General features: G+C 33.0%; 1 protein-coding gene across 2 annotated transcripts in view; it reads right to left on the bottom strand.

Moving 5' to 3' along the window:
* Positions 1-22,400, bottom strand: part of ATRN (attractin) — a 239,148-nt gene that overhangs the window by 87,668 nt on the left and 129,080 nt on the right. For both annotated transcript variants that reach the window (XM_074274223.1, XM_074274222.1), the window contains exons 17-24: positions 21,628-21,813; positions 19,111-19,344; positions 14,613-14,750; positions 10,313-10,406; positions 6,392-6,444; positions 5,342-5,436; positions 4,775-4,853; positions 1,959-2,116 (exon numbers count right to left, since the gene is read on the bottom strand). In XM_074274223.1, the coding sequence (XP_074130324.1) occupies positions 1,959-2,116; positions 4,775-4,853; positions 5,342-5,436; positions 6,392-6,444; positions 10,313-10,406; positions 14,613-14,750; positions 19,111-19,344; positions 21,628-21,813 (1,037 nt within the window). The remainder of the gene's footprint in view (positions 1-1,958; positions 2,117-4,774; positions 4,854-5,341; positions 5,437-6,391; positions 6,445-10,312; positions 10,407-14,612; positions 14,751-19,110; positions 19,345-21,627; positions 21,814-22,400) is intronic.

The following is a 22,400-nucleotide window of genomic DNA, read 5'->3' as shown; positions in this document are numbered from 1 at the left end:
CTAGTAAACAACATCTATTAGATTTTAGTTTCTAATCCATTCTGTTATCTGCTTCTATTTAATAAGTGAGTTTATCCCATTCACATTCTCAGCTATAATTACTGTATATTTCCCTCCATCCCATTTTCTTTTCTCTCTTTTTATATCCTACCCTTCCCTCAAAAAGCTATCTTGCTTCTAACCACTGCCTCCCATAACATGTCCTCTCTTTTAGCATCTTCCTCCTTCCGTTTATCCCTTTTCCCCTCCTGTTTCCCTATTGGGTAAATTAGATTTCTATTACACACACACACACACACACACACTTTTCCCCCTTTTTGAATGAATTCTGATGAAAGTGAGGAGGTTCAAGCATTGCTTCCTACTCTCCCTTCCATTTTTCCCTCAACTGAAAATGTTCTTCCTTGCATTACTCTATTATGTGAGAAAATGTTCCTCATCCTGCTTCTCTCTTCCTCATTCTTTCCAATTATAATTTCTAAGTTAGTATTAAAAAGATCATGCCTGATTTGATTCACACATTTCTCCCCTTGGTAGAGTCATACACGTTTACTCACTTCACCACAAATCTCAGGAAGAAGCATCTTTTTTTTAGTTCAGTTTGTATTATCTTCCTTGGTGGTAGCTCCATCTTCTATTATTAGGTTAAATAACCATACTTCTAAGTCTTCTCAAAGAAAAGAGACCCATCCTTAAGATGATCTTTGTCTTCCTAACAGAATATAAACTCTTCGAGGGTAGAGACCTCTTCATTTTTGTCACTGTATCCTCAGTGCTTAGCACTGAGCTTAGCTAGCACTTAATAAACACCTTTGAATTGATGGAGATCTATATAAGGATCACCTGTTCTTGATTTCCAGAATATAGTGACCTCTGTATTGTAGAAGCACAAAAAGCAGAATGTAGAAACTAGAGGCCTCTAGTCTTGTTTATTTTGTTGTGCTTCTAGAGATTATTTTGTAATCAGGTCCAACTATGCTTGGAAAGCCTTTGAGAACAGGCCTGAAGGATGGACTGTGGGTTTGTCAACTATGCACAGCTATCTTCATTATCATTAGAAGACTATCAGTTACTTAAAATTTTGTAGCAATCTCAAATTATACAGACCACCTATATCAAGGAAGTCATGAATTATTCCAAGTGTCAGAAAAATAACTTTTTTTTTTTTTTTTTTTTTTTTGGCTGATGGTACATACGGTACTTTATATATTTATCTGAAACTTTTCACTAGAGGTCTACTCCAACTGTACAATAATTCTAAGAAATGTCACCTCACCCTATCTCATCCTTTACTATCCAGGGCACTAAAAGAAATAATTTAATTCAATTTTATAAACAATTTACAAGTATGTAATATCATAGTCACTGTTTCATAAAATTTGCAGACAATACTATGAGGTGACCAATTTAGGTCCTTTTTGCTTAATGAAAAACAAAAAAAACACAAGAAAGAAAATGGAATATATTTCTCTACTCATGTTAAGATGACTTACTAATATACATCCACTTAAAACTTTGGTCAAGCAGAGAACACTGTAAACAAAGAAGAATTACAAAAATGCATTTTCTTTTAATATGGCTAAATAGACCAAGCTTTAGTATTAATACAAAACAAAATAGTAAACAAACCTAGTCTGAATTATAGAATATTAAAATAAAATGCTTAATTATTTTTCAGTTCATAGAAATATTAGTTTAACCTAACTAGAGCATTCAGAATCTGTTATTAATATCTCTGAGATTGACATGATTAATAGTATGTACCAAAATATAAACAATTAAAAATAGGTCACTATTAAGTGATTCAAACTACCCCCCCCTCCACTTCACTTTTTGTTAGACTATTTGCCCAGAATACACTTACCCCATTAACATTACAAAAGTAAACTAGACTTTCCCAAATTAAACTGTCATGAATTCCAAATTAGCTAAATATGACTTGATGACCAGATTGTTACCTGAATTTTGATGGGCCAAGTAAAATTGCTGACATAAACAAAGAAAGTGATATTTGGGTGGCTGCGGAAATCAAATTTCTCATTGGAGAAGCTATCTTTGTACTCTTTAATGTTGGTTTTTGAAACAACAGCCATCTCTTCTCCAGCTTGTGTCCCAGCTGTTGGGGTAAGAAAGGAAAATAAATACATCTGCAGACTATAGTCTATATTTACTAAATATTATCCTCAGATATATAAGCTTGTCTACTACTTCCTAATTCTATTCTGAAAAATAACCAAAACAACAAATCTTTATTGTAGTGACACATATATTTCTTTAAAATTAAAAAGCACTTTATGTTCTTTGCCACAGAAATAAAAAATGAAATAATATTAAATTGAGACATCATCACTAATTTTTTTTTGCAGTATATCAAATTAAATTGTTTACTTTTGACTTATTTTACTCTCAACCATTGAAAAAAATTCTTTAAAAAATATATGCTAGGTTTCTGAGTCCATCTGTATCCCTCAAACAAACAATTATAAAGAACATAGGGGTAGAAAAGTGCTTAAAGTTTATGTGTATTTTTTGCCATCTAGAGGAGAGGGTGATGGGAAAGAAGGGAAAAATTTTGGAACAAAAGATATTATAAGTATGAACATTAAAACTTATCTATGCATATGTTTTAAAAATTAAAAGCTTTAATAAATTTTTTAAAGTTTATGTTAAAAAACATCCCAGGTTGATGAAAATCTATTTCCAAGACCTTCCCTCACAAATTCTAACTAAATTCCACAGTAATTAAACCCTCCTAGGACACATAAAAGTTGGAAGGAATCTCAGAGATCATCTTGTTTGGCCTCTCATTTTTTAGGAGGAAATATGTATGCATATGTATGTATATATATATATATATATATATATATATATATATATATGTATGTATATATGTATTTATATGTATGTATCTTTTTCTTGTCTGTACTTTGCCTACATTTCCCCTGTATTCTTCTTCTCCTGTTTTCCACAAAGCCATCTCTTATAACAAAAAAGGAAAGACAAAAATGAAGAAAAAAAATTTAGGATAACCATTCAATGTATTAAAACCAAACCAAACCAAAACAAAAAAACCCTGACACTGTATGTAATATTCCACACCTCTTCAAAGGAGTAGAAAAAGGGGTATTTTCATATCTCTTCTTGCTAAGCTTGTTTTTTTTTTTTTATAATTTTACAATATTTACTTTCAATTATTTTGTGGATTTCCCCCCCCCCCCTATTTATGTTCTTTGGATCATTTTTCTGGATCTGTTTACTTCACTTTGTATCAGTTCATGTTTTTCCATACTTCTCTGTATTCATACTTAAAGAGTATCAAAATATTCTATTATAGTCATGAACCATAATTTGCTTTACCAATTCCTAGTCCACTAGCATCTATTTTATTTTAAATTCTCTGGTATCACAAAAAGTGCTGCTATTAATATTTTGGTGTATACAAAGACTTTTTGTCTTTAACCTCCTTGTGGTTTATGCCTACCAGTAGAATTTCTAATTAAAGGGTATGGACATTTTAGTTACTACTTTATCTACATATTTCCAAACAGCTTTCCAGAATAAGTGCTATTATTGCTACTTTATAGTAATAAAGCAAAGACTCAAAGAAAACGAGGGATTCGCCTCATAATAAATTAGCAGAACCAGAATAGATTTAAAAATCACAAGTCCTGAGTCTGCAATCTTCTTTTTACTACACCACTGGAGTCGTGGTGATTGGTAATTTGGTCATTCCTGTCCTCAGTAAAGACTCAGTCCTCAGGCCTTAAAGCCTTTTCAACTTCCTTTTCAAAGATAAATAAGGCTAAGTACTCACAGCTTTTTTCTTAGGTACCTTTCACCTTTCTACTGTCCTCTAAGCTCTACAAAACTGCTACATAATTTTCTATAAGAATTATTTTCTATTATCATTGGGTGATTAAGACTATATAGAAAGGTCACAAATAAGGTTTTGGATACCAGCAGTATGTTGTAGGGGCTTTGTCTGGTTCACATATATTTTTCTGCACAGAAAAACCATATACCTGCTAGATATTAAAGTAAACTATTCTTTGTTACATATAAAAACTGCATTTTCTTAGTATTTTGTAAGTCTGATTCCCTATCCTCCCAATTAGGGTATTAGTCTGAAGCTGACCCCTTCAAACTTCCTTGCTTTTAGAATCCTATGTCCCCATTTTGTCTGAATGACTAAGTTTCATCCTCTCAAGTAATGTCAGCAAACATTAATGCATGGTCAGAATGTGCTAGCCACATAATTCTGGATCCAATTGCTTAAATATGATGCATGCCAATAAGCCATTAATCCAATTTCTCACCCTAAGCAGCCATCATAGGAGACAGCAATTCAGGGGAAAACCTCAAGCTCTGTAGTATGTGGAATGAAAAAAATCATTGAGCAAGAGTATGGGATCCAATAATAAAGATGTTTCCATACTGATTTAAGGCTTGTAAAAAGTACTTTCCTCACAATAACCCAGTAGGATAGGTAGCTCAAGTATTATTAGCTTGCCCATTTTACAGATGAGAAAACAGTGATTTGTGTGATTTATTTATGGCCATAAAGTTAGTAATTAGTAATTCCTGAACCTGAACTTGGAGGTCTCAACTCCTAACTCCAGTACTCTTTCTAGCATCCTGTCTTTTCTGTCTTATTCCTTTTATCTTATCACTTTACAGCCTGGGCACATGAATATAAAAACTAGATCTAAGATATTTCTAGGTTGTAAAATCAAATATATTCTACTTCTTTGCAGTGACCAAGAGTTTTACTTACCTGTAAAGCTTGTTGCCCAAGTAATGTTGAGGTTGAAGTTTTTTGAGGCATTGATAAACATATCCAAGTCCCTGTTTTGCTGATTAAACAAAGAAAATTCTATTACTAAGTAATATTAGAACAATTCTAAGATTTTACAGGGAAGCCATAAGTAAATTTCACCACTATCAACTTTCCCAATTACAGATGAACAATAAAATTACATTTTATTAGTGTATCATGAGAAACCCAAAACTTTTGAGTAGAACAAATGTTGACAAGGGTTCCCCCGATGATTTTCCTTTAAGGTAAGTTACTAATACAAAATAAAATTCAACTTCCCTGCCCATAAAGATATGAAGGACTTATTGCTCCATAAAATGTACACATGGTTGGAGAAAGCATTTTTTAAAAAAAGATCCAGATGATAACAGAAACAATACCTCTAACCAGAATCCTATCTTTTTAAAGTGAATGGAAGAAAACCAACCCTGAAAACCATTACATAGCACTGCCTCTACCATTGACCTCATACAAACAAGAATCATCACAAAAATCCAGAGAAACATTAAGTCATCTTAATCATACTTCTTCAGGTGTAGCCACAAAATTGATAGCTGTGTAATAACGGTCATCCTCTTGGGATAGACTAAAGGTGAACTGATAGTCAATAAGAAGTGTATCTGTGGGGAAAAAAATTTATACAGTTTCAGAAAAACAAAGAAACCTATAGAACAACAAATTGGAAAGTAAGTCAACTAGCTAACATTTAAAGGAAAACAATACAGACAAAATGACTTTTATGTAATAATGACAAGGAGGCCTAGTTACTGTTTCATGATGCAGTTTACTTCTGATTCTAAACAGCCAGAAAGAATTCCTTAGCTCATCCCACCCAAGAATAAGGCTATTAGCCAAAGGCCCTCTTAAAAGGAAGCTCTGTTGTCCTAATATTAACTCCTTACTCATATGGCCCTCACTCTGATTTGTGATTTCAGTTATGGATTATGAGTTTCCATTTATGGAAGGTTTTTCCTAATGTTGACCTCTTAACCAGTTCCCTATACCACCTTTCAACCTTCTGAATGCTATGGACTAAGCCTCTCTAAATTCCCAGAGGATTTCGGTCCTTACTTCCAATTCAAATAATTCTTCCTAATGCTAATGCCATTCCTCATCCCAAGTCTTGTTTTTTGGTTTATAGAACTTTATACAGGCTCTTAGCTTCTGCCTCATTATCTAGTACAGTCTGATTGTGTTCTATGTATTGTACATTTACAAAGACAATTTTAAGTAATCTTAAGTGTGGTGTTTTTTTACATCTAAATGCTTAGTTTGGTTTCTGAACTTGTTCTCCAAAGTTCCTTCAGCAAGCAAAATTACCCAAAAAAAAAAAAAAAAAGGACTCCACTATCCTTCAAACCAAGACAGTCATTTAAAAAAAGAAAAAGAAAAAAAAAAAGAAAAAGAAAAAATCAAGCCTTTAGCTGAGAAGCCAAAAGCTCTTATCCTCAGATGTGGACAGAAGACTTTATTCTGATGATTTCTAAAAGAGGTGCCTGCTCAACTCTCAAATGCATGCAATAGTACCACCTACACTGTTCCCAGACCAGGAAAAGTAAAAATAAAAATACTTACAGTAACATGTTCCTTTTAGAGGATTTCCTTGGTAACGATTTTCTACTTCACATCTAGAAAACAATTTTTTAAGATTTATTATTTTCTCTCTTTGATGAAAAAGTATTTTTGTATTATTTGTAGATTTAAAATCACATGGGCTCAGAATTCAAATCTCATCCATATCAAACAACTAAAAAAATGTTTTTTTTCAAGGCCATAGTCACTTTTTTCACTTATGTTCCACTTTTCCCCCCTCGACAATATTCTATTTTTCCAACCACATGCAAAGACAGCCTTCAACATTCATTTTTGTAAGATCATGAACTCTCTCTCCCTCACCTTTGTCCCTCTCCCCAAGAAAACAAGCAATCTGATACAAGCCACACTCATTTTAAACATGCTTCCACAGCAGTTAAACCATGACAGAAAAACCAGAACAAAAGAGAAAAACTACAAGAAAGAGAAAGCAAACGAAAAAAAATAAAGTGAAATAGCATGCTTCAATCCCCATTCAGTCTCCATAGTTCTCTCTCTGGATGTGAATGATATTTTCTATCCCAAGTTTATTGGAATTGTCATGGATCACCGTATTACTGAGAAAAAGCAAGTCCATCATAGTTGATCATCACACAATCTTGCTCTATGTACAATGCTCTCCTGGTCCTGCCCACTCCACTCAGCATTACTTCATGCAAGTCCCTCTGATGACTTCTGTGAAATCAGTCTGATCATTTCCCACGGAACAATAATAGTACAATCATATACTACAATTTATTCAAACATTCCCTCACTTCCAATTCCTTGCCAACACAAAAAAAGAATTCATGTCCTACTCTTAGACACACCAAACTACAGTCATTCTACTGTTTCTTGCCTCTTTCTATAACTATCCCTCTAACAGCCAGTCTAGACAACATATATTCTTTGAGAAAATACTTAGCAGAATACTATTTTAAAAAACCAAACCCCAAACTTATACATTAAACAAATACTGAAAAAAACAAAACAGCCTAATGCAAATTGAATAAAAGAGAAATTTAAATTACAAATGAACTTCACTACTGCCTTTAAAGTCATTTTTTCCCTTTTAGGAAATCTATACCAATTCCAAAGTAGATTATTATATAGTAAAAATGCTTTCCAATTTACCATTTCTAAATTACTTTACATGTTCCCTAAATAGCTTGCTCCCTTTTCCATAAACTTCAGAAAAAAATAATCTTACAGTTTATTTAAACTCAAATAAACCTGTTTCCTTTTTGAAAAATAACTTGAGTACTTAAGGAGCACCATATTCAATAAAGGTCTTCAACTAGTCTACTACAAATCACTAATTTTCATTTAAAAACTGATCAGAGTGGCAAACATAGCAGTCTTTATAGTATATCTAGGAGGGTCCAAAAAGCAAATGTTCTCCTACTGTTGTCTCAAAGAATGTCAAAGTTATGGGTTCTTTGGCAAGAACCAGGGTACACTGTGGTCCCTACAACTTTGAGAGGCAGAGATGAGGACAGCTGATCTGTCTTGAAAAAGTGATCTTGTCCCTCTTTTGAAAAGGATCCAGGATGAAGATGATAAGATTATGTAAAGAACCTCTTTGAGAGGAAATTTTTAATTCTATACACATTTAGTAAAACAAGCCTCAACATTTTATTACTTTGTATCCAATCCTGTGGAAGAGATACATAGCAGATTTTATTATATCATCTCTTTATTTTAAAGTCTTGGCTTCAAAAGCCAAAATGGAATTCACCAATAGTCTTCTCTTAAAAAAATTATTAGCAGCAAAAGGCATTTAGTAAACAACAAAGTCAAACTAATCCATTCTCCTATAATACACCTCTTCAGCCTAATAAATGGAACTGAAGTCAATTATGGTGACAGTCTTATTATCTGTGAAATAACACCAAGTTGAACTGATACATGCTCACTAGATATTAGGGTAGCCATAAATTTTCTTTCCATCCTTGAGTCCCTTCTTGTAAAGAAAAGGAAGAAAAAAAAATTTGCTGGATGAGATTTTTCTCTAAAGCAGTTCTTTCCCAAGTATCATGCTATCTAGGCACCTCCACAAAGATATCAAATATTTCTTCTTTGGGGGCAGCTAGGTGGTGCAATGGATAGAGCATCAGTCCTCAAGTCAGGAGGACCTGAGTTCAAATCTGGCCTCAAACACTTAATACTTCCTAGCTGTGTGACCCTGGGCAAGTCACTTTAACCCCAATTGCCTCAGCAAAAAATAAAAAATAAAAAAAATAAAAAATATATATATATATATGTATATTTCTTCTTTGACCTATTTTTCCAAAGCCTCCATTCAGAATACTCTAGGAAATGAGAATTGTGGGCAAGAAGAAACATTTTAAACAAAAATTACTCTTTCTTTATCTGTTTGGTTCAATTGGAGCATCTTAACTGGCTAAAAATAAGCATAGGATTGTACAGCACACAAATAAGTTAATTTCATTAAGGTGTTCACTGAACACCTAATTTTGATGGATCGTAATTTCTGTGTTTTTTTTTTTTTAAAGGTCATTTTTATATGGAAGAGTGAAGAAGAAAGATATTTTGAGTCCTAAAGAACAACCATGGTAGCACCCTGCCAGTAACTTGATCACTTTGCGGTTTTTTTAAATATAGATTTTCAATTATCTTACTCATATATGAATTTTGCATTTAATGTTCTTTCCTTATGAATAAGGCCTAGAAAATAGACTCATGATCTGGAATATGTGGCAGTAGGAGTAAAAGGGAAAAAAAAGAGTGAATTATTTACTCCTAGCTAAGGATCATAGAGATGGTGGCAGAAGCAGAAAGGAGGACAGATAAAACATGGTAAATCTTTGAACCCAAGAAATCAAGTAAGCTCAGGGATCAATAGGATCAGAGTTCTATATCAAAAACTAGATTTCGGTTATCAGCAAAGTTTGAAGCTTAGTAAGAAGGAAGTCCAAGCCCCAAAGTTCTCAAACTTGTTGGTCTTAGGATACCTTTATACTCTTAAAAATTACTGAGGACCACCCTCCCTAAAGAGGTATTATTCATATGAGTTAAATCTATTAATATTTACCACAGATGGAATTAAAATGTCAGCGTTATTATGAAAATATTTTTGACCTCACAAACTGCTAAAAGGGTCTTAGAGATCCTTTAAGGTCCCCAATCATTTTTGGAGAATTCTGTCATAGGCCAAAAGGGAATTCAGCTCCTTTCCCTCCCTAAATCAATTTTAAGGTAGAATCAAGTCCAGAGAAAGCTTAGTTACTCAGAAAGATTAATGGACTAGGATGAATCTCACTGCTACATTTGGAAGGCAGCCATTCCCTTTCTTTCTTTAAACAAAAGAATTAGACAATTCAATCATGATAGGGGTGACAGTCAAAAGAAAGGTTTTCTAGACATAAAGTTTATAATCTATGGATTGCTTAGGGTTAATATTACATACCTTATGACACATTCTACCAGAATTCAGTATCTTCAGTTAAAGCTGAGAACAGTCTATATATACATACTGTATATATAAGTGAAACTTCAATCAATTTGTCGTGAAAGAAATGTTGGACTTGGGAGCTAATGTGTCAATTAATATCCATTTGACCTTGAGTAAGTAATTTAACCTGTTTGGGTCTTAGTTTCTCACTTGTAAAATGTGAAGACTAAATTAGATAGTTGCTCTGATCTCTTCCAACTCTACATTTATGATCCTATGACTACTCTTTGGTCAATTTTTAACAAATATGTGTAAAAGAAGGCAAAAGAAGGTAAAGGGGATTTTGATCATTTTATTAATAGATCTCTACTTTGTCTTCCTATTATTAGTAAAGATCACATAGATTTAGCTGACTATAAATGCATAATTGCTGTAATTACATTTGTTAAAAATCAGTTTCCCTACCAGGACTCAAAATTCAAAATATAGTACAAGTAGATGATACTCACAACTGGCATTCATCTCCTTTGATTCCTTTGGTGGTGCAGAAACATTTGCCTGAATTTGTATTACAGAGGGAGGCATGACCATTGCACTTGCATGCTGTGAAAATGAAAGAAAACACAACTTACATTTGATTAAAAAAAATTAGTTTCCATTCTGCCAATAAAACCACTTTAACTGGAAAATGGAAGAGAAGAAACAGGGATAGCAATTAGGAGATGGAAAGTTTTCAATTAATAAATTCACCACAAAAGTCAAGCATTGAAGGTACTGAAATAAGTTAAGAGTTGAAAATTCATGAAGTAATATCAACTTTATCAGCTTTTCTATAAGTATGACTACCTTCCCAAGTTTCTAACTATTATTCTTTTAATGCTTTTTTTTAGTTCCTTCATTTATTGATCCCCTATTTATTTTACTGTAAATTTTAAATGTAAATATTTCAATATACAAAGAACAAAAAAGAGAGAACTGTATATTAAACTGAGCTTCTATTATATGGGTTTTTAAAATACAAATTAAATGTAACATGACTATACAAAACTGCTTCTATGTGCTCTTCTGAACTTTCTTCTATGTATTTTTAAATATTTCATTGACCCTTTCTTTCCTCCCTATTTTTATCATTATCTCTATTTTTACCTCCTACAACATTCGTTCCTCTCCCAAAGAAAAGTCCTCTCTCTTGTAACAAATAAAAGATTAAGCAAAAAATATTTATAATCCAGCAAGATCTAAAAACATTTCATTCGGTATTCTTAGTACATTTGCCAAGAGGAATAGCAAGCAGACTTCACTATCAGTTCCCTAGAGTAATGACTGATCACTCATAGTTCTTCATTCTTTCAAGACTATTTCCTTTATGTTACACTAGTCTTTGTATAAAACGTTCCCTTGGTTTTATACACTTCAATCTGTATTAGTTCATACAAGTCCTCTCAGATTTCTCTGAATCTGTCTCATTCACTTTCTTTTTATCTCCACTTTCTTCAGTGGCTCAATAAAGTTCAACTATATTCCTTTGAAGAGCACAAAAAGCTTTGAGATAACTTCTAATTCTGAGGGGTCATTCTACTTACCTCCCCAAAGTAATGGTCTCTTTCAATAACTTTGCATGCTGTAGGAAGCTGACTATTCCTGGTTTTGGCAAAATGTGAAACAGGAGTACTATTTACTACTAAGAAACATCTGGCTGCAGTCTAACTGTGTTAATTCTGGAGAAAAACTCAAGAAAAAGAAAAACAAAAATATTCACTTGAAGAAACATTCCCCAGTCTTTAGAACTGACGTAGGAAGAAAATTTAAGGTTTGCTTAGAAATATCTTAGCAAATGTAGTAATTTGATTCTCTCTAGAAACTTCTAGAAGCAGATTTCTAAGAGAAAATAGATAAGAAGCAGAGCCTATCAAGGACAAGTTTGTAAAGGATATGTGTGTGGCATTTCTGCTTGTTAAGAAATTTATAATTTCTTTGTGCTCTAATACATGGTATGACTTTATAAAGGTGCCATAAGAATTACCTTAAAAATATAAAATACTAAAATTAAGATAACACCAAGTAAAGAGTTAAAATAATATAACTTCATAAATGTAAATTCAGCTAGCAATAAAGAAAATACCAAAGAAAAAAGCCCCTAGACTAAAAGAATTTAGAAGAAAGTTTTACCAAGCTTTTAAAGAACTATTAATACTTCTATGACACCAATTATTTTCAAAAATTAAGAAAACACACTATTCAAACTAGTTTGAGGAAACAAATATAGACATCATACATAAGTCAAAAAAAGATAAAGCATAAAAAGAGAACTATAAGTCATTAGCATTCATGAATACTGATTCAAAAATCTAAAATAAAATTTTGGCTAAAAAGACGATAGTATTTTATTTTTTAAAAATTAATTGCAATTAATGTAATGCAATTCTGATTTATATCAGAAATGCATGTTTGGGCCAACTTTATTTAAATGATGTCTCTCTTTTTTTTTTTTTCAAAATACATTTAAAGATAGTTTTCAACATTCACCCTTGCAAAATCTTGGATTCCAAATTTTTCTCCCCTTTTCCTCTCATTACTCTCCCCTAAACAGCAAGCAATCCAACATATATTAAACATGTACAATTCTTCTAAACATATTTCCACATTTATCATGCTACACAAGAAAAATAAGATCAAAAAGGGAAAAAATGAGAGGAAAAAAAAGCAAGCAAACAACAAAGGTAAAAATACTGTTTCTGATACACATTCAGTTTGGGTCAATTTCAGAAAAATTATTAATATAATTAATTAATAATGTTAATTGATATTCACATAATTATCATATTGAAACCAAAAACATGCCAAAATTACATTATATTTGAATCAACAGTTTCATAAAAAGATTTTGACAAACTACAACCATCCTTTATGCTGAAAATCCTAAAAATAATCAATGAGATTTTATTAAGCAACTACTGTGTGTTAGGCACTCTTGAATCCAGAGGAAACAAAAACAAAAGGAAAAACACCTGACTAAGAATGTTCTCTCTAAAATCCAAATGATTTTTTAAATTGTTAAATTGAATAGCATTTTCTCAAGTCCCATCCTCCTTGACATCTGTAGCATTTGACAAGGTCAACTACCTTACTTCTCTAGATCAGGACTGCTTAATGCAGGGCCAAACTACTGCTCAAACTATGGCCCTCGAGCCAGATGCGGCAGCTCAGAACGTTTATGCGGCCCTGCCAGGTTATGGCAAATGGGCTGAGGGAGAAGACAGTGTTGAGTTTTTGTTTTTACTATAGTCCGGCCTTTCCACAGTCTGAGGGACAATGAACTGGCCCCTATTTAAAAAGTTTGAGGACCACTGGCTTAATGTCTTTTGTGTCATAGAATATTTTGGTAGTCTGATGAAGTTTATGGACCATTTTCTCAGAATGTTTTTAAATGCATAAAATAAAATACACTCAATTACAAAGAAAAACAATCATATTGATACATATATTAAAATATTTCTTAATATTAATATATATAAGATAAAATTTTAAAGTTCCTAATTGTAGGTTCTATTTTCTCTCTTTCTGTATTCCTGTATTATAGTGGTACTCTTTCCATCTGTCTAATCAGTTGTTCTTAGTTTCTTTCACATGATCATCCATGTCTTGCATTGTGTATGATAAGTGCTTTTAAAACTGACAAAGTACTTTATATATATTTTCTTGTTTATTCCTCACCACACTCTGGGGATTAGAGGCTATTATCATTACCATTTTTTACTATTGAGGAAACTGAGGCAAACAGGTTTAAGTGATTTGGCCAGAGTCACACAGGTTTAAAAAAAAAAAAAAAAAAAAAAAAGGTGGGAGGTTTGATCAGGCATTACTGATTCAAGTTCCAGTGAAGGACTCTCATATACTCTAACTTGAATTTCAAGTGAAAGCCTCAAAAATCCTTCATTCACCAGCCCTATAAACTATTTTCTTTATCTGGAATGACCTCTCAACTCCTATCTCTATCTAAATTCCTATCTAATCTTTTAAAGTCTCTCGTTTCATATTTCTTTTTATCAAGTCTTCCCTGACCAGTTCATACCATATTTATCTCCTTTGCTTTTACATCTCCAGGATAATTACTCATAAGCATGAAATATTCAAGTTTAAAGGGGACTGCAACATTTCTATCGCTTTGTCAGAGCTTCTTAAGAGACATAATAGGCTAAATTAACACCAAGATTAACAAGGACACTAGCTTTACACACCACTGGCATCACTACAGATACTAGGTATGGTACCAACACATCTCAAGACATCTCAGACATAACTTCTAGGATTCTCAAAATGTATGAGCCTCTTTCTAAGTTACAAAATCATACTTTCTTCCTGCCTTACATTTAGAGGGCTTGAAAAAGTATTTTCATTTAGCACATTCTATTTTATTACCAGTAACAGGAGAAAAATATGCAACTTCTAGTATTCTAGGAGAAACATTTCACACTCTCAAGAAAAACAGTACAGTATTTAAATTTTGGAGGACACAGGCTTATGTGAGTAATATAATTAATATGAAAACAAAATAGAATCCAGCCAATATTTGTTATATATTAACAAATGAATTGTGAATGTTCTTTCTCCTTTAAATATAAAACTGTTATTCCTTCTATACTTTTAATCTTCATGAATGGGAAAACCTATAATGATTTTAAAGTATACTGAAAATAACAAATGCTTACTAAGAAATGTACCATTCATTTACCTTGTCCATCTCAACTTTATAATTTAATAAATACAACATTATTAGATTTGTATTTAACAAAACTAGATTTCACTTACGTTGACATGTTCCTCCATTAGTAGGATCACCATAGAAGCCTGATATACATGTCTCACAGTGTTTGCCAGTTGTCAGATTCTCACACTTTTCACAGATGCTTTCATTGACACACTTACTATGTCCATTACATTGGCATGCTACAGAGGGGAAAAAAAGAGATTCAGGATAATAACAACTTCACAGCAAAGTTGCGACAAGTCCTCTTTCAACGACATAGCTATCTGACATACTTACTGGACATACTACTTGTCATGTGAACAAAAAGCATGGTATGATGGACTAGTTTATCCAAAAAAAAAAAAAAAAAAAAAAAGGATGCAGCCTAATTACCATAAGGAAAGATTTAAAAGAGAAAAAAAAAAAAAATACCAAAAGTAGTCTTTATCAGGATTGGTACTTAGCGATCTGAAGAGACTGTCATCTCATACTATCAAATGCCAAGAGAAAAAGTGGAAAAAAGATAGAATTTGGGCTCTGTAAGCAGCTGATAGAGCCAATACATGGTAATGATGATTGGATAATTAAATTATCCAGACATCTGCTGAAGTTCTGTTGGCCAAAAGCAGAATAACTATTTCTTAGCTTGCCTTCATGACAGTTTCAACCTTCAAAAGTAAAGGAAATAATTAAATGAGATGTCATTCTATATCTTATTCTTACCAACAAGGAAAATTTTATTGGTAGGGTATAAAGGATGGGAATGTTAGGAAGAAAGTCAGTCATCCAGGGACTATGTTCCAGGGACTGTGCTAAGTATTGGGGATACAAAGAAAGGTGGGAGGGAGGAAACTAGTTCCTGCTCACCAGTCTAATAATAGAAGAGGTAACATGTAAACAAGAATCACAAATAAGATCTATACAGGATAAACTGGGGGTAGTCTCAGAAGGAAGGCCAGATTAAGGAGGTTTGAGAGAGGATTCTTGCACAAAGCTATGCTTTAGCTGAGACTTGAAGGAAACTAGGGAAGCCAGGAGGCAGAGAATTCTAGACACAGGGACAGTCAAGGAAATTGCTTGGAATCAGGAGATGGTGTATCATGTGAGAGCACCAGGAAGAGGGCCAGGGTTATGAAGGATTTTAATAATCAATAGAGGACTTTATTTGACATTGGAGGCAATAGGGAGTCACTAGGGTTTATCGATGGAGGAGGTAACTTAGACCGGTGCTTTGAAAACTGACGGCTGAGTGGAAAATGAAATGGAGTGGGGAAAGACTTGTTGAAGCAGGGAAACCAATCATCTGCATACAGAGAATAACATGGATGCACAAGGAGCTCACCAACTGACATATTTTAAAAAGGCATAAATGCACATGGAAACAACAGTAGGTAATAAAGAATGAATAGAAAAAACATATAGAAATAATGTCAAAAACACCAAGTGTAAGACTGAGCTAAGGTAAGAAAAGTAAATGACTTTTGTTTTTTAGATATGCTGGAGAAAAATAAAGAAAAAAAAAAAAGAGAAGGAAAAACTACTCTGAATAAATGAGATACTCTTTTTTTGTTATTTTAACATGTAATTAGAGAAAATAAAATATTATTTTAATAAGATCATAAAAATCAGATGCCTTTCTTTTCTTTTCTTTTTTTTTTTAAGCTTTTTATTTTCAAAACATTGGCATGGACAATTTGACAACATTAACCCTTGCATAGCCTTGTGTTTCAGATTTTCTCCTCCTTTGCTGCACCCCCTTCCCTAGATGGAAAGCAATATATGTTAAACATGTTAAAATATATGTTAAATCTAATATGTATAAACATATTTATACAATTCTCTTGCTGCACGAGAAATCACATCAAAAAAAGAAAGTAAATGAGTAGGAAAACAAAATGCAAGGGAACAACAAAAAAAGTGAGAATGCTATGTTATGATCCATATTCAGTTCCTATTGTCCTCTCTCTGGATGTAAATGGCTTTCTTCATCACAAGATCATTAGAACTGGCATCAATCATCTCATTGTTGGAAAGAGTCACATTTATCATATGATTAGAAATAGTTTTAATTTCTTCATCTGAAAATTGTCTGTTCATATCCTTTGACCATTATCAATTGGAGAATGGCTTGGATTCTTATAAATTTGAGTCACTTCTATTTTAGAAATGAGGCTTTTGAGATACTAACTCTTGATGGAAATACAGCCAAGCTGCTTAAGTGTTATTTGCTACCATTTTGGGGGGGAGGAGGAGAGGGAAGAGCCTAATTGAGAGCACACAACCAATATAAGGAGAAAATAAAAACACTAGGTCTCAAGAACTAGAGGTAAAAAGGACTTTGGTGGCCATCTAGTCCAGTCCCTTCATTTATAAAGTAAGGAACTAAAAACCAGAGTTGTGTGACATGCTCAAGATAATGTATGCAGCAGAATAGGAATAGGTCAGAATGTGAACCCAGGTCCTTTAAGTCTAATGCTCTTTCTACCATAAAATACTGCCCTTAATGTAAAATAAAATAAACTATACTCCCTAACCCTAAATATGCTGGCAGATGTAACTGGATGTAAATGCCAAGCCACTGTTAATGATTTTTTAAGTTAGTAGAGAAGGAAAGAGTTTCAGGCAAACATCCCAATTTTCAAAAGAAAAAAAGAATTGAATCAAAAACTAGAGGGCAGTGACTTCAATTTCAGATCTTGGAAAAATTCTAATTATTAAAGGAATGGATAATGAACAGATATAAAATGAAGCCTTAGCTACAAAAACTCAACATAGCTTCATAAAGAACAGTTCCTGCCAGACAAGTCTAATTTCCTTTTGACAGGACTACTACTAGACTAGCAGACTGGAGAATGTTATACCCATAGTTTAGTTATATAATAGTAAAGCATTTGACAAAGTTTCTCCTGTTAGACTTGAAGACAAGAGAGATGGGGGATTACATGATCCTAGAATGATAGATTCAGAGTTGAAAGTAATGTTAATGACCATCGAGTCTTCTAAGTGATCACATGATAAAGTGATAACTAGAAAAGTTAACTCACTGATGATAAAACTGTCACATCTAAGTGCCTAATTTAACAACAAATCTAGCACTGTTTCTACTGCAGTCCTGTCTCTACTAATATCATTAGGTAAATTCAAAAATGGCTTGATTAGTTAGACTTGAAAATTAGTTATTAACAGCTTGATGTCAGCTTGGAAGGGTTAGGAGAGCCAGTGCCCAGAGATATGTACTTGGCCCCGTGCTATTTACCATTTTTGCCACTGACTTGGATAAAGGCATAGGCAGGCAAGCTGCCCAAATGTGCAGATGGCACAAAGCTGGAGGGCCAAGGAGAAAGAAAAGGGTTTTGGAGAAAACATTATATAACAAAATCAGACACAAAGAGATCTTTAGCCTTTTGTCAGAGTCATCTAGGATGAATAGGGATAAATATCAAGTCTTATACTTTGGCTTAAAAAAAAATAACTTCACAATTACAATATTAGGGAGATGTAAAAGAAATCTTCAAATAAAATGTGGATAACACTTTGGGGAGATAATGTAGGGGGAATTCTTGCTCATCTACAAGTTGGATTATGTAGTTTTGGGCAACACTTTTTATTTTTCTGAAAATACTGAATAACAAACAGAACTGATCATGAGAGACAAAGGATTTTACTCAAGTAGATTTCAAACTAGTCTACAATAAAAGTCTCTAATAAAACTAAAAGTAACGAATACATGCAAAAAAATTCTTCCCTAAACTATTACACAATAACACATTCTTAAACTTTAGGTACCATTTTTAATAAAAATCAATTTCTATTACAATTAAAATAGATCATTTTTATGGATGTTGATGCTGATGGATTTTTTGATCTTTTGGAATCCTATCAAACTGAACATAACAACTCCCATAGTTTGTCCATTTCCTGGGACTTGGAGGAAGGGAAAGTAATAAGCCTTTATATACTACTTTAAAAAAAATTATTCTATCATTTTATTTTCACAACAATCATGTGAAATAGGTACTGTTAATAACCTCATTTTGCATTTGAGGAAAAGATGAAAAATAGAGGTTAAGTGATTTTTCCAGGATCATAAACAGTAAGTATCTAAGACCAGATTTTAACTCAGGTTTTCCTGATTCTAGGATCAGAACTCTACCTCTGTGTCACCTTGCTCATTTTAAATATCTTGTACTTGGTGGTGATTTTATTTTAAAAAGATTTGACCTCTCAAAGGGTTACAGCAACCTTATTGATAGAATATTACCTAGAGAAGACATAATAGACTTCATCTTGCTCATATAGAAAATATGCATAAGTAGACAGCAGGAAAAATTTTTTCTACAAAAGGGCAAATTGAAGTTCCTATTCAAATAGATCATCCCTTGTCACTAAAGGAAACCAATTTTAATGAAATCAATTCTCCAAAACTGAGTTGAACCATTCCTCCATTACCAAATATGATCTAAATAAGTAACATTGCTTTTGTACTCTGAACTTTTCAAAGAAACAGGATGAGGAATGGTTTTTTGGATGAGTTAACAACAAAGAGAATGCATATATTACCTGGACATTGGATGAAAGACCAGTTATATCTGTTATCTTCTAAACACATGCTAGAATTAAGAAGTGGTTGTGGATAGTGACTCCCTGTTGCTGCCTGGAATGGCATCTTCACTGGCCCTTTGAAGGAGCCCTCGATGCACTTTCCCTTGCCAGTGTTGCTCGGATCGGTACACCAGCCACAACCAGGCTGCTCCAAACAGTGACCACAAGTACAATAACCAGAACAATTCTCCGCTATAAAAACAAAACACCAGGTTACAAAAAGGTACTTATGGTGAAAAAGAGTTTGTTTGTTTATTTGCTTTTAAATAGATCAGAATTGAACAGGACTTAGCAAAAGGCTGGAAATTGTTTCTAAAAATCTCAAGAGAACTTTTCAGAGCTGTCAGAATGTTGAACCTTAAAAGAAGGTTACCAATCAAATATAATCTACTTCATTTTACAATAAAGGATACCAAGATCCACTAATTGGGAATGACTTGCTCAAAATGTTAAGGGTAAGTAAAGGGGGCAAGCTGAGAATGGAAACCAGGTTTTCTCATTGTACAACAGTTTTCTTTTGCTATCTCTTGTCCATCGTACCCACACATAAAATAAATTTCCTATTAGAAAATTATGTAGTTGTCTTTTTTTTTTAATAGAAGGAATATAAAAGATCACCAATGTTAATTCAATCATTTAGATGATAATTGAATCCTGACACTAATCAGCCTGATAACAAAGAAGGGTCCAGACCAGAGTCCAGGCTCTTTTGCTTCTGTCCAATGATTTCTCCACTTTCTCTTTTATTCCCTTTTATTGTAATTTTAGGCTAAAAGCCCTTTCTTAATCCTGAGTGAAGAAAAGAACAATTAGTTTTAAAGAAAACTAAACTGTTTTTTTTAGATCTCAGAGGAAATGATCCAGTCTCCCACAACCTTCTCTGCTCACATTAAATTCCTTTGGTTTCCTCATTACTTAGTCTAGTTTTCTTTTCATCCTTTCCCATATTCTTAATATGTCTTACAATTACACTCCTCAGAAGTGTGGTGGGAAGTTTATTAAAAGTCTGAGAATAGAGGATATTCTCATTACTCCTACACACTATGATATTCTTTCTATCTCCCAACTCATCTAGCTTCTTACTATCTATCCTATTTTTACAAATATCACCAAAACATCCAAATCTAAATTTATCTAGTGTAGTGAAATCATCTTTCATGAACACTTTCACTACTCCAGCTTACTTTCATACTGTCAACCAATGTATTAAATGTTACCCGAATTCATCAATAAGTCAAAATAGAAGTTTTTTAAAAATCGCTGTCTAGTAGCCAATTATACTCAAATCAAGAATATTAGCATTGTGATAATGATGGACTGAAGCTACTTCCAATCGTAACTTAAACTTTATTAATATTCTAAAACCTTCCTGGAAAACTACACTGAAAAAAGTTAACAAAGTTAAGAAAATCTTCCCCAAGAGAGAAATCTAACTTAAAACTATATTCTAAGTAAGAGGTCAAAGATTTAGTGAAAATATACCAAAATGATAGCACCATTACTTATAAGCAAAAGGCATAAAAACTACTCTAAAAAAAAAGAAATGTAAAACAAACAAAAACATTATTGGTTAAATAAATAAAACATGACTTGTTAACATATATTACCATTTTATTTTAACCTGCAAGTAAATTATGTGTTTGATAAGTTGACAGTCTTTAAAGCCTTTCAAGGACTATAGAAACTGTTGTATCTTATGCTTCAATGATATAGCCTTCCAGAGTAATCATGGTGAATCATACAGGGAGGACTTCATAGAGGTTTATTAACACATGGAAAACCTCTATCACTTTTAATTGATTATAAGAATATAATTAATGATTTAAAAATTAGACTTTTTTTTTCTGAAATAGTCTGCTTTATTTTCAAGAAATCTACACCAAACAGTGTTGGTTATCCCCACCATTACCGTAAAGTAAGGCCAACATAATGCTCAGGGCAACATATCTCAGTCAAATGGAACTGACAAATTTCTTATCGAAAATGACTGAAAACCAAAATTTCATAAATCCCTGAAATAATCACAGATCCGATAATAGCTCCTTACTGTACTCTGCAACCAATTACATACTTTACTCCTAAACCCTAAAATATATGTCTTAGACATATATAATGTAGACTATTCACATTTAATGGTTTTATTCTGATATCTTTCAGATATTTATCCATATGGGACAGGATGCCAATCTAATAGTAAGCTTCTACAAAGCAGGAATGGGACTTTAGGGTCATCTCTGAACAACAACAACATATTTAGACGGGGAAGAAGACCTCCAGAGGCTAACAATTTTAATCTATGGTCGTTATTTTGGTCCATAGTTTGTTTATGACTTCATATGAATATGTAGTATTCATATATATACCTACATATACTCCTGCCCTACCCCCCACACACACACATACCCACATACACATACTGTATATGCACATGCTCTAAGCCAAGAGTACATTTTATAAACTAAATAGATTACTTACGGGGACAGCTGCTCATGGTGTACCACTCCATACACTGGCCAAATGGAAAAGAGGCCACATAAGCATTTGAATCCACACATTGCTTCATATTACTACACCACATGCACTCTGAGCTGCCACTGGTACACTCCCCACACATTGTTCTCAAGGCACAGGGAGTACGACACTGTTTGGCACTATGATTGGCTGAATGAGGGAAAAAAACAAACAAACAAGGAAAAATACATCAATTCTAAATTTGAAGCTTCTAACACTTCAGTGGGAAGCTAAGCTCTGGACAGGTATTTCACTGTCCCAATTTCCTAAGATCAAAGGAAGGTATTTTCAAAATGTGGCTGAGGGATGAGAGGTGGGGCAAGAGGAGAGAGGAGGGAAAGGAAGGAGGAGGAAAAAGAAGCAAGGGAGAAGGGAAGATTGTTCTGGAGTAGGCAGGAGTTTTCAGTGATGAAACACACAGTAACCTAATCCATCAACTGATAAAGGAAACAAAGTGATACTACACACAACCAAGAGAAACTTAAGTAGAATACATCTTTAGATCCTGTATACTTGGAACTTCTATTAAATTGATTATTTTCTGGCAGGTTATTAGAAGTAAAATTTTAAGAAACAGAACATGTGAAACTGAGTAAAGTGAGAAAAACATTTCTATATAGCAAAGAGTCATTATATATTTAACTTTTAATAAAAAGCTAAAGAATGCAAAAGAAATGACTTAACTGAAACATTGCTATATACCTAAATTATATATATTATATATTATTAAATTTAAC

This window comes from Sminthopsis crassicaudata, chromosome 6 (assembly GCF_048593235.1).
Source record: "Sminthopsis crassicaudata isolate SCR6 chromosome 6, ASM4859323v1, whole genome shotgun sequence".
Lineage (NCBI taxonomy): Eukaryota > Metazoa > Chordata > Mammalia > Dasyuromorphia > Dasyuridae > Sminthopsis > Sminthopsis crassicaudata.
This window is presented reverse-complemented; position numbering and strand designations above follow the sequence as displayed.